The sequence below is a fragment of the Myotis brandtii genome, unplaced genomic scaffold (assembly GCF_000412655.1).
Source record: "Myotis brandtii unplaced genomic scaffold, ASM41265v1 scaffold582, whole genome shotgun sequence".
NCBI classification, from domain to species: Eukaryota; Metazoa; Chordata; class Mammalia; order Chiroptera; family Vespertilionidae; genus Myotis; species Myotis brandtii.
In genome coordinates, this window is record NW_005370187.1 from 1,431,809 (window position 1) to 1,444,674 (window position 12,866).

At 40.5% G+C, this 12,866-nt stretch overlaps 1 protein-coding gene across 1 annotated transcript in view; it reads left to right on the plus strand.

The window, feature by feature from the left end:
- The window catches only part of SPAG17 (sperm associated antigen 17), a 133,081-nt gene that overhangs the window by 96,451 nt on the left and 23,764 nt on the right, over window positions 1-12,866 (plus strand). The window contains exons 28-35 of the mRNA XM_014550113.1: window positions 58-217; window positions 2,828-3,045; window positions 4,776-4,920; window positions 6,551-6,708; window positions 7,204-7,392; window positions 9,422-9,567; window positions 9,672-9,802; window positions 11,442-11,569. Of these exons, the coding sequence (XP_014405599.1) occupies window positions 58-217; window positions 2,828-3,045; window positions 4,776-4,920; window positions 6,551-6,708; window positions 7,204-7,392; window positions 9,422-9,567; window positions 9,672-9,802; window positions 11,442-11,569 (1,275 nt within the window). The remainder of the gene's footprint in view (window positions 1-57; window positions 218-2,827; window positions 3,046-4,775; window positions 4,921-6,550; window positions 6,709-7,203; window positions 7,393-9,421; window positions 9,568-9,671; window positions 9,803-11,441; window positions 11,570-12,866) is intronic.

Consider the following 12,866-nt stretch of genomic DNA (forward strand, 5'->3'; position numbering starts at 1 on the left):
TTGTTAACCAGCCTCTTCCTTGCTTCTGAGAATGCTGGGTTTATGCTTTTCCTTCAGATTCTCTTTGCAGATGGCTCTGTGAGCCGTAGTCCCGACTCAGGGCCTGTTTGTCCTCCTGTTGAAATGTCAGTAACTCCTCACAGTGGAGACTTGATGGACTCGGTTTCTCAGCAAAAGTCAGAAACAATACCATCAGATATTGTCATCACAAAGAAAGGTAATAACCAAAGCCTCCAGTGGATTTAAGAGATTTTTAAAATACAGGGTGGAGCAAAAGTAGGTTACAGTTGTTTGTATGGAAATAATACAAAAATTAATAAATAATAATATAAAAATAAACTTTGTTTTGCATACTCACAACTGCAAACCTCCCTATGCCCCACTCTGTGTTAAATTAGCTAATTCTCATATCAACCCTATGAAGTACATATTTTAATGATCCCAATTTACAGATGAGGAAATTGAGACATGAGACACAGAGAAGTAACTTCCTTGAGGTCTCTTAGCTAGTAAGTGGTAGAGCTGGGATTTGCATCTGAGCAGCTAACCTCTGACTCACACTGTCTTTCATGTGTTACAATTTTTTCTCAATTTCTCATAGGCCTTTAATGATCTGAGACCAAGATTTAGTCTTTTTGTCAGTTTCACACATCTCATCACAGCGCCCTGTAATCTTGTATGGAAGCAAAGTGAATTCCTTTTTCGTTAACTCAAAATTTAGTGAAGCAGAGTTTCCTTTGGCAGTAGCAGAAGGCCCCTGGTAGAAGGGAACTGGAAGGCTCCCTGTAGTTTTCTAAACTTCCCGGCACAAGGGCTCCCTCTCTTGTTGATTCCAGGACTTGGTGTACAGGTGGTCTGTGTAGCCTCTTCTCTAACTGCCCATCCTGGTTCCAAAGGGCTTCTGCCTCCAGCAGGTGTACTCCAGGTTTCTTCACAGCCCTTCCATCTAGGGCAATGCATTCGCTTTTGTTTTTTCTTAACTCATGTGTTTTTAGGGAAATTTTAGTTTTACAGAGAAAAATGAGCAGAAAGCACAGTACAGGGAGTTCCATATACTTCCTCTCTTCCTGCCTCACAATTTTCCCTATTTTTAAGATCTTGAAAGTATAGTACATTTGTTACAATTGATGAACCAGTATTGATACATTATTATGAACTCAGGTCCGTAGTTTACAGTAAAGTTCACTTTTTGTGTTGTACAGTTCTATGAGGTTTCACAGAGAATAAGGCCATGAATCCACCATTAGAGGGCACACAGTAAGTTTCATCACCCTGAAAATCCCCTCTCCTGCACTTACTCATCCTTCTCTTCTCCTCCAACCTGAACCATTCCTCACAACCACTGATCTTTTCAATGTCTCTGTAGTTTTACATTTTCTAGAAGGCCATATAGTTGGAATCCTCTAGTATGTAACCTTTTCAGATTGGCTTATTTCAGTTAGTAACATACATTTAAGATTCCTTCTGGACTTTTCATGGCGTGAAAGTTCATTTGTTTTAATTAACAGAATAACAGTCTGTTATATAGATGTGCAAAAATTTGTTTATCTATTCACGTTTTGATGGATATCCAGGGTGACACAAAAGTAAGTTCACAGTTGTTCATATGGAAAATAATTCAGTAACTAATAACTAATGCCACAAGAATAAACTCTGTGTTTCATGTACTCACAGCTGATGCTTCCTTTTGCCCTACCCTGGATTGGTGGTGTCCAGTGTTTTGGCAATTGGGATGAAGCTGCTTTTACACATTTGCATGCAGGTTTTTATATGAACAATAGAGGCCCGGTGCATGAATTCATGCATGGGTGGGGTCCGGCCAGCTGGCCCCGATCGGTGTGGGGGGTTTAGATTGTGGGTGGGGCCTTCCAGGGGGAAGGGCCACAGTCATTTGGCTGGCCAGCCCTGCCCCCGATTGGGGGGGGGGGCTTGGAGGTAGGGTCAGCCAGCCCCTCCCCCTGGTCAAACTCCCTGTCGAGGGGGACAATTTGCATATTAGCCTTTTATTATATAGGATATTTTCAGTTATTTAAATAAATACCTAGGAGCATATTCCGTATATGTTTAGCTTTGTAAGAAACTGCCAGACTGTCTTCCAAAGTGGCTATATCATTTTTGCATCTTCACCAGCAATGTTTGAGAGTTCCTGTTGCCCCACTTTCTTATCAGCATTTGGTGGTGTCAGTTTTTTGGATTTTACCCATTCTAATTGGTGTGTAGTGATATTTCATTGTTGTTTTAATTTTAATCCCTAATGATATGCTTACTTACTAACCATATATTGTCTTCAGTGAGGTGTCTATTGATATATCTTGCCCATTTTTAAATTGGGTTGCTTTCTTAGATGCATCCATGATTAGAGGTTGTATTTTACCAGCACTTCCTAAACACCTGTCATGAAAGGACCACCCCTATCCTCACCCCTGGCACATTCGAAGCCTTTCCTCTGCATTTTGTTCAGGATCCTGTTCCATTCATCTTAGATACTGCCCACACGAGTTTGAAATTGGAAAGTGTGATCCAGAAGATATAAGAAAAACTCAAAGAGTGCAGAAATGGGCTAGAATACGTATGATGTCATAGAGAGTGAATTGTATATATGCACGTGTATATTTGGAGGAAGGTGACGAGAATCCAGCCAAAGTTCAAGTACCAAGATTAAGATATTCATGACCTGATATTTTCATCATTTGAGAAATAATATAATTGAATACTACTTAGAATTTCTGTGTCACAATGTCTTTTATACTGAACTAAACAACGAATGATTCATATAATCGATATTATAGTTATATTGTTGTGTTTGATTTTACTTAAACTTCTGCAGGAAAAGGTCACAAAAATCAGTCTGCGGTGTTACACAAGAGTGAAATCCATGAACCTCCCACAGAAACGGTTCACATAGTGACTCCAATGGAGACTCACGTGGGCACCTGGTTTACAACTACACCTGAAGGGAATCGGATTGGCACCAAAGGATCAAAAAAAATAGCAGACTTAGCACCATTTTTATCTTTTCAGGCCACAGATCCTGTCACTGGAACGGTATGGCAAACTGTTTATATTGCAAAATTACCTAAATCATGAGAATTTTGAAACAACGCATAGAACAGTACCTGAAAAGAGTAAATTTTCAACAACAATTTTTTAAGTAGTTAATAGTGGGTAGGTTGGTTGGTGGGTGGGTGAGTGAGTATGTGGATGGATGGGTGGATGGATGGAAAGAAGAATGAATGGATGAATAGATGGATCTTTCTCCCCAAATCTAAAAGCATTTTGCCTTTTATTTGACCAGCATAGAACATCATAAAATACTAATTTTTGAAATGGAGACAGGTCATGAATTTTCTATACTACTCTTAAGACATATGATTAATAATGTCATTATTTCCTTATGTTGAATGCATTTGTGTATATGTCTTACCTCATAGAAATAAGGGCCTATGCCTTATTCTTAATTCTTTGTGTGCACCTGATGTGAGTGGTAGGAATTTGTTCATGATCCTTGATTTCAAAGAACTTAATATATTTAAGGAAATTCTCACATTAAAAAATTCAAGACACCACAGAATAACTGTACAAAACATTTCATTTGTAGCATAAAAATAGGTACCTTATGAGTGATATAGAAAATAATGGTTTTGTTTAGGATGTGAAATTGAAATTCCTCACATGAATAATAAATAGCACCTTCTATATGCAGGACTTTTTGTTAGGGGTTTTGCAAACATTATCTCATTAGTCCTTACACCAATGAATATTGTTACACAGATGAGGAAATTGAGTCTCAGCAAGTTACATAATATGGTCAAGAGTATGCATCCCGGAAGTGAGAGAGCCAGGATTAGAACAATCGTTGGTGACTGAACACTGGGCTCTTTCTATCCCTCAGATAGTCCTCTGACACCTTATGTGGAGCTTTGCAACACCCTCTGAGTCTAAACAAGACGAAGAATTTCCTAGGTGTCTGATCTCTGGTTTGTGGACTTCCTATTGGTTTACAACCATGTGCTGCTGGTCAAAGCAAAATGTCTGCTTGCTGTTGAAATGACTTACATTATCCACTAGAACAGAAGGGATTATGGTTTAAAACTGACAAACTACCAGAACACAATTGGCATTCATCTCAACTGCATTTCCTCAGCTTTAGGGAAGGATATCAGTATGGTCAATGCAGCAGCCTCATCCAGCTGGGAGGCCCAGCCACCAGCTACAGGCACTCCTTCTGCTACCCTCAGGCCCACACATCACTGCACAGCCACCCACAGGAGTAGGTGAGGGTGCGGACCAACCTGGCTCAGAGAAGCCTCAGCCCCTGCCCCCACCAATCCTCATGTTCTGTTCTGATGACACGAGACAACCCACATAACATGCATGGCAGGCTCAGCAAGCCACACTGACCTTCAATCTTTAATTTCCAAGGAAGCATGACCTGGGGACATTTCCCCAGCCAGACCAGGGTCAGGCCAGTCCTGATGTTAAATTTTCACTCACAAATATGTGACCGTGAAAGGAGCATCAGTTTTGAAGTCAGAAGGCCTTAATCCAGCAGCAGCCCTGGCACTTGCCGGGTGACCTTGAGCAAGTATCTTAACCTCTTCTCAACCTAAATGTTCTGCCTCCCAGGTTTGTTGTAAAGGTCAGACCAAGTAGATAAGATAAAGCTTCCACTTATAAATACATAACCAGGCGTTGATGGTATTCCTCAGGGTGTGAAAATGAGCACACTTGGGATTGGCCACTGACCAAATGAAATGCCCTGCCTTTGTGTCCAGGTTATGACCACTCGGGAGGACAAAGCAATCATCGTGGAGAAGCAGGATGGTACGCGGATAGTGGACCATGCTGATGGGACCAGAATCACAACCTTTTATCAAGTTTATGAAGATAATTTTATTCCTTTGAGTGATCAAGAAATAAGTATGCTTTTTTTTTTCAACTATGTGACATTATTTTATAAGTCTCTAGAATTTGATAGGCAGAGAGATAGCAGCTCTAGTTGGCTCATGGGTAGCAATAGTGGCTTTTCCATTTTCATTCCCAAAAACCTATAGTCTGCTATGGTGGCAACTAAAAGTTAAAAATCATGACTCAACTGTCCTGGACATTAGCTCTCAGACTTAATTTCTTAGATCTTTAAGGAATCAAATTTGAATAAATAGGTGAACTCAGCTAGGCCCCCCTTCAATTCCAAGCATGCCTCAGGCCAGCTGCAGCTGCTAAGCAACTGGCACCTGTTCAGAGACTCTAAACGCCTACCAGCCTTCCTAACCTAAATCTGAACAAGATTTTTAGAGAAAAATTATTACCTGACTTCCTTTTCTTTAATTCCAGAGTTTATTTCATGCATTAATGCTTCATTGCCAAATTAAGTGCAATGAAATTGGCAAGTGAGTGGGAAAAGCGGAGCCTTTATGCCTCACTAGACAGAGGGATAATTAAGAGTCAATTGGAAGGGTAATTTAAAAATATCTAGGAAATTGTAAAGGTACCTATCATAGGATGCACTAACTCCACACCTGGGTAGATATAGAAAAACACTCTTATGCATTTATACAAGGAAATAGGTGCAGGGGTGCTATTTACAACACTGAGTATAATATTAAAATATTGGAAAGCATGAATGTCCATCAACAGCAGAACAGAAAAATAACATGTAGCATATACTTACAAAGGAATACTATATAGCAGTTGAAAGGAAAGAAGTGCACACACAATATACATGTATACACACATATGTATATCAAGATGGCTAAAGGTCTCAAAACAAGGCTGAGAAAAGCAGTTGCAGAATGATACAGAGTAACATATAACATGCAAATTTAAAGCATGCAAAATATTATACATTGTTTTGGTACGCATCTACACTAATAAAACAAAAATATGCAAATTGACTGTACCTTTGCGATGCCCAACAGCCAATCAGGAGTGAGTATGCAAATTAACCCAACAAAGATGGTGGGTTAATTTGCATACACAGGCACCAAGTGGCCAGGGGCAGGGCGGGATGCAGGCATTCCAAACCACCACAGCCGCTGTGGGCCTCTGGGCAGCGTGGGAAGGCAGAAAGGCAGCTCCGGCTGGAGCGAAGGCAGTGCCGGCAGCCAGGGGAAGGAAGGCCCATTCTTGCACAAATCTTCGTGCATCGGGTCTTTATATAAAAGTATACAAATGGATTGCAAGAGAAGGGAATAAACTGAGAATAAATTCTTATGTACATATTAAAAATGTTGAAGCAAATATAGCAGAATATTAACAAGTGCAAATGTTGATTGAGTAGTTATGCTTTTCTGGATTTTTTCAATTTTTCAAAGTAAAAAGAGTAGTGAGAATTAAACAGCACACTACACTAAGTCTGAAAAGATCCTCTGGGATGATTGCTCTACGTTGCCAGGGAGAACCCTGGGCACTCCTGCCTTGTGGAGTGAGCTCTCAGCACTCAGTCTCAACTTCCAGTCCAGGCAGCCGGGAGACAGGAGCAAAATTAGCAAGCAGCGTGTTTCCGATGTGTGCATGCTCTCAGATCTGCTTGCCATGCATTTGCCCGCAGATGAAGGTCCTCAGGTGGCTGTCACTAGGCAGGTGAAGTGCATGCGGATAGAAAGTTCACACTATGCCACTATCATCACCAACTGCGAGGACAGTAGATGCTGTGCCACCTTTGGGGATGGGACATCTGTTATTGCAAAGCCACAGGGAACATACCAGGTAGGTCTTGGGGGAGAAGTGGCATTGGGAGGAGGAAAAGGAGTGCCAAAGGTAAATGTCCATTCAACTAAGAAAACCCACTGAACCAGGGCAGTGAGCGTGCCTGCCATGTGGACCCTCTTGGAGATGACTCCTGCCCAAGATCATGAAGGGTTCAACAGTTTAAATAGGGCCACGTGTTTTTGCTTCAGTTAAAATGTTTTTATTATTTTATATTAAACATCTGAAATAAGAAGGTACAGCAATTACTCGAAAGAAATAGTGAAGTAAGTAGATGAAATATGAGGACTTGGGACAAATTAGATGCTAATTATTCAGTGTGCCTCCTTATCAGGTAGTCCTTCCCAAATCTTAAATTCTCTCTTAGATTTTCTTCCTGGAAATACAGTTTGTGGCAGAGATCTGTGAATAATTTTTGTCCTAAAATGATTCTTCAAATTCCTTAATTTGATTAAGAAATTTAAAATAATTTCTCTCTTTCTGATACCCTTCCAGGTGTTACCTCCAAACACAGGCTGTCTCTATATCGATAGGGATTGTTCAGCTATATATTGCCATGAATCAAGCAGTGATATATACCATCCTTTCCAAAACCGTGAGCAGCTGAGAGCTAGCATGTACATCATGAAGCACACCTCAGAGGTTATCTGTCAGGTCCTGGACCCGGAGGGAAACACCTTTGAGGTAAAATGTATCATTAGTTTGGAAAGAGAGGCTATGGCTTTGCTTTTCAGATATTTCACATGAGAGAGCCTCCACGTAGCTTTTTACCTTAGCAGCTTTGGAGTAAGTTATCTACTAACTGCCAATACTTTGGGCAAGTGGTAGCGAATGTCAGTATCTTTGATTATCAAGTGTACTTGCATAGGGGATAGAAAGCCCAGCTATTGGAATGGTAGAAATGCTAAAGCCAAGTAATTAATTAGAACATAGTGGATGAAACAGTGGAAAAAACTAAACATCTATAAATAATGCCAACACAAAGGAATGGTGAAGAGTGGTCTGTGTCCAGGGTAAAGTAAGAGCAAATGCATGGACAGCAGGCAGAGAATCCACGGTGAGAATTTCAGTTAATGAGGGTTCTGTGGGGATGAAGATAGGGAGGGGGGGGAAGCCTGAAGGGGAGTTTAGCTACTCGGACAGAACTCTACCTTCTGTTTCTCTGTCCCTCAAAAGCACAACTACCCTCTTACCTCTAGGCCAGGCATTGGCAAACCCTGGCCATTTGTTTTATGAGCTAAAAATTGTTTTTATATTTTTTAGTGGTTAGGAAAACATCAAAAGGAGAATAATGTTTCTTGACACATAAAAATGACAGGAAATACAAATTTCAGTATCTATCTATATCTATCTATCTATCTATCTATCTATCTATCTATCTATCTATCTATCTATATCTAAAAGCCTAAGTGACTGTTAAGACTGGTTGACCTGTCACATGACACACACTGACCACCAGGGGCAGATACTCAATGCAGGAGCTGTCCCCTGGTGGTCAGTGCGCTCCCACAGCCAACTTCCCATGGTCCTTCCCCCCAGCAGGCTAGCCCCAATCAGCCCCAAGTGGGATTAGGTGAAAGGGCCCTGATCAGCCCCAATCCCCAGCCAGGCCGAGGGACCCCACCCATGCATGAATTCCTGCACCAGGCCTCTAGACGTTATATAAAGCTTTACTAGAACACAGCGATGCTTACTGGTCCATGGCTGCTGGTCATGGAAGGGTAGAGTTGAGTAGTTACAACATAGGCTCTATGGCCCACCAACTCTAAACTATTTACTATCTGGCCTTTGGGAGGGAGGGGGGGCGGGTGGTGGTGGAAGAAGGTTTGTCAACCCCTCCTTTAGGCATTTATCTTTTTTTTTTCTTTTCACTCCTCACCCAAGAGTGGAATTTTGTGTGTTGGTGGTGAAGTTATTTTAGATTGGAACCATACCACAGAGTCTCCAACTTTGTTTTGTTATTCAGACAAGCCGTGATCCAGCTTGTTTTTTTGTTTTGTTTTTGTACTAAGTAAATAAAGCTCTTCACAGCATGAATTTAGGCTCCTAACAAATTTAAGTTTACAATGAATTTAAATTGATAGCCCAGCCCTTCTAGGTTGAACACATGGGTCATCCAGGCCAAGCATTCTTCTAGGCATTGATGCTCTTCTTGGCCATCCTCTATGGTGGTCTTTCAGCCTGGACTGCACTGCTTCCTGGAAAAACCCAAGCCATATCTAGACAGTAGTGAGGGCTAGCATGTTTCCTCTCATATTGATACTCAATCTGTTTCCCTATGTACTCTCTCCATGCATCCTAATTCTGTGCTTGGAGTCGCAGAATATAAACCTCTTCCATGCTGTCACTCTTTCAATCTTTCAAGACAACTAGCACATGACCAGCCTTTCCTCCATGTTTAAATCCCAGTTACTTGAACTGATCCTCAGAAGATAAGGTTGGGAGTCCTCTGCCTTCCTAGTCACCTTCTTCAGGGGATTTCTAGTTTTTCTAATTTGTTTTCACAGTCTAGGTATGGTTTGTGAGTGAACATGTGCTATTAGGTTTTCAATTTTATGCAATCTGTACTTAGTGAGCAATACCTTATAAATAAATAAAAATACCTGATTTTCTGAGAATACAAAAAATCATCTATTTTCTCAAGTGTGATCAGCAGAAATGTAAGCTTTATGGCGTTTTTTTCTTTCAGTTGCTAATATACTTTGTCCCTTAGGTCATGGCTGATGGTAGCGTATCAACGAGGCTACCTGAAATCAATTTGGAAGATCATTTAGATGCAAGTCCAGAAGGCTATGATAATTTATCATCTGCTCACCTTCATAAGAATCATCTGCAAATCTTTGGTGAACATGTCCCCAGGTAATATGATAAAAATAATACCAGGACTTTTATTTTTAATTCGGAGTTCAAGGGGCATTTGAACTGAATACGTCAAGTGATTCAATTTTTATTTCTTCAAATAGGTTTTTTGTTGTCTATGCCGATGGATCAGGAGTGGAACTTCTTCGAGACAGTGACATTGAAGAGTACCTGTCCTTGGCATACGGAGAACCAACTACCGTAGTTCTCCAAGAGCCAGTGCAGGAGCAGCCAGGTAGGAAGCCTACCAGGCTGGAGCTCACTGTGTCCCTTCCCAAACTCTCACCTTTCCTATCCAGTCCACGCCCAGGTCGTCTCTACTTTTTCCCTTGGCTCACTTTTCAATTCTACTTTTTACCTGACTGTGTCAACCTATATATATAGTTATTTGTGCTCAGACCAAGATTTATCTGAGCATCAACCTATGTAAACTGTGGAGGATGAGTCACTCTCCTACCCATATGCAGATTTGTATCTGTGTTTAAGTATGTTATGTATGTACCTAGGTTCCTATTTATGTGTTTGTTTAATCTTGATAGAAAAAAAAAGTAAGATATCCCCTATAAGTTAACTTTCTGTCATTTTGACAGTGTTACCTTAATGAATTTAATAGAATAAAAAGAGAAAGTACATTTGATGTGTGAGTTAGAAAGCCAACTTGAAATATATGTTTTGTCATGTATTCATTGGACATTTATATTACTTTCAATTTCAAAAAAAGTCTGTGAGTAAAGATTAGAGACACATATTGCATTAAGTTTGAATCATCCGTGTATGTAATATGTGTATTTAAACATAGATATAAACTTGCATTTTATCTGTGTACCAAACTAATGTTCTAGTCTAAGTTTATGTGTGTGTGTGTTTTAATTTTTTCTCTGGTTGGTAAGATATATTTTGTGCTTGTTTATAAATATACCTGCATCTGTGTGCAGTTAGATCTTTTAGTGTATCACATTAGGCGCCATGTCAGTCACCGGTGACTGATACTATACCTTCAGTCTGGAAGACAAAACAGGCTGGGCGCTTAACGTGGTATCAGTGCACATGCTCTTTGTGAATGTGGAGAGTGGGTGCTCTCCCTGGTTGTACAGTGCATGTGTGGAACTGTGTGAGAACAAGAATTCAAATTGCATTTAACTAGCACCTACTTGATAACCCACCATGTGCCAAACACTGGCTGGGTATTAGGGATACAATGGTGAGCTAAGAGAGCATGGAAGGCTTCCCTGAAGACACTGGAACCAACAGCTGGCGGATATGTAGGAGTTCATTAAGATGGGAGGGAAAGCTATCTTAGAAGAGAGAATACAAAGCAGGAAGCATAAAACACTGGAGAAGATAGGGGAAAGGCTGTAGTACCTGAAGCTCAGAAGGGAGAATGGTGCAGGGTGAGGCAGGGGTGAGAAAATATTAAAAAAGACTCAGTCTTATCCTGTGAGCAATGGTAAGTCAATGAATAGCTAAAATCATGGCTTAAGGTAATCAGTCACCCTGACTGCTGGGGAAGGTTCACTCGCAGAGTAGATATGGGCAGAAAAGCTAGTCCTTGCTGCAATCCCAAATAGGATCTCTCGGAGGCGAATGATCTAAGGAGGGACAGTGGAGAGGGAAGAAGTGCTGAACCCCAGAAATGTTTAGTGGTGGGATGGACAGGTTTTGAAGGACAATGAGTACTTTCAGGTGATCTAAATCCAGTCTGTAGGTGTTGCAGTGACTAAAAGCCACCTTTCTTTTGAGATCTTAAGGCCCTTAAGCATCATTGCTGTGTCTCACTTATCAAATAGTGGTTGTTGAATTTAGTGAATGCCCATTGAAATTTTCAGAATATTTTTGATAGAGAAGTGACCCTCTGATGACTCTCTTTCAACAAGGTGCCCTCAGCATCACTGTCCTTCGCCCTTTTTGTGAAGCATCGCCATGGCTGATGAAGAAAGAGCTCGATACAATTGTTCCTCCGAATCTTCAGTCGAGGACATGGGAGACATTTCCCCCAGTAGAGGTATAACTTTTCTGGCTGAAAAGTCACTAAGTTTGCATATCCATCCATAAATGAACCAGAGTCTCAGGTCTTCTCACATATATTCATTCTTTTTAAAAAAATATTTTATTGATTTTTTACAGAGAGGAAGGGAGAGGGATAGAGAGTTAAAAATATCGATGAGAGAGAAACATCAATTCAGCTGCCTCCTGCACACCCCCTACTGGGGATATGCCTGCAACCAAGGTACATGCCCTTGACCAGAATCAAACCTGGGACCCTTCAGTCTGCAGGCCGATGTTCTATCCACTGAGCCAAACTGGTTAGGGCCATTTTTTTTTATTATTATGTAAGTTGTGAATGGGCTTATGGAATTTTATTTTTTTAAATATATTTTATTGATTTTTACAGAGAGGAAGGAAGAGGGATAGAGAGTTAGAAACATCGATGAGAGAGAAACATCAATTCAGCTGCCTCCTGCACACCCCCTACTGGGGATATGCCTGCAACCAAGGTACATGCCCTTGACTGGAATCGAACCTGGGACCCTTCAGTCCGCAGGACGATGCTCTATCCACTGAGCCAAACCGGTTAGGGCTGGAATTTTATATTTGAAGACTTTGACACTGTAGATTTAGATACACCTGACCAGCTAATCTGTTTTATTTCTTTTACCCTACATTGCAGGCTTGAACATCTTCTCATGATATAAAAATATCTGCTCTGAGTAACCCATGTTACAGTTCTGCTGTCATGGAATTACTGATATGCAATACAGAAATCTTCTCTCCACTGGTTCCTTATTTGTTAGTTTTAACGCACAATTTTTTCTTATCTTATTAATTCATAAATTAAATTCACAAGAAAAATGTGAAGGATTATACACAGGGATTTAAACTATAATGTTAAAAAATAAATATTGTAATTAGGTCACAGTAGAAAAGCCCCCACCTAAAGTTTTTTTAAGAATGAAAGAAAATATCTGGAGTGAGAACCTTGAAGTCCTGAATCTCACAAGACTTTCCATTTCATCTTGCAAGCAGTTTAAGTAATATGTCCAGCTTATTGTTAGGTGTTAAATTATTAAGTCAGTGAAGGCATTGATAAGATGATCAGAGAGAGATACTAGTGTTAAGTGAAGAGGATAATGTTTTGAGTTATGATGATTTTTGCTTTCCTGAATAATTTTGTAACAGCAGGGGCATAAAATAATGAACAATTAAGCCGCAGTGGTTCTCAACCTTCCTAATGCCGCGACCCGTTAATACAGTTCCTCATGTTGTGGTGACCCCCAACCATAAAATTATTTTCGTTGCTA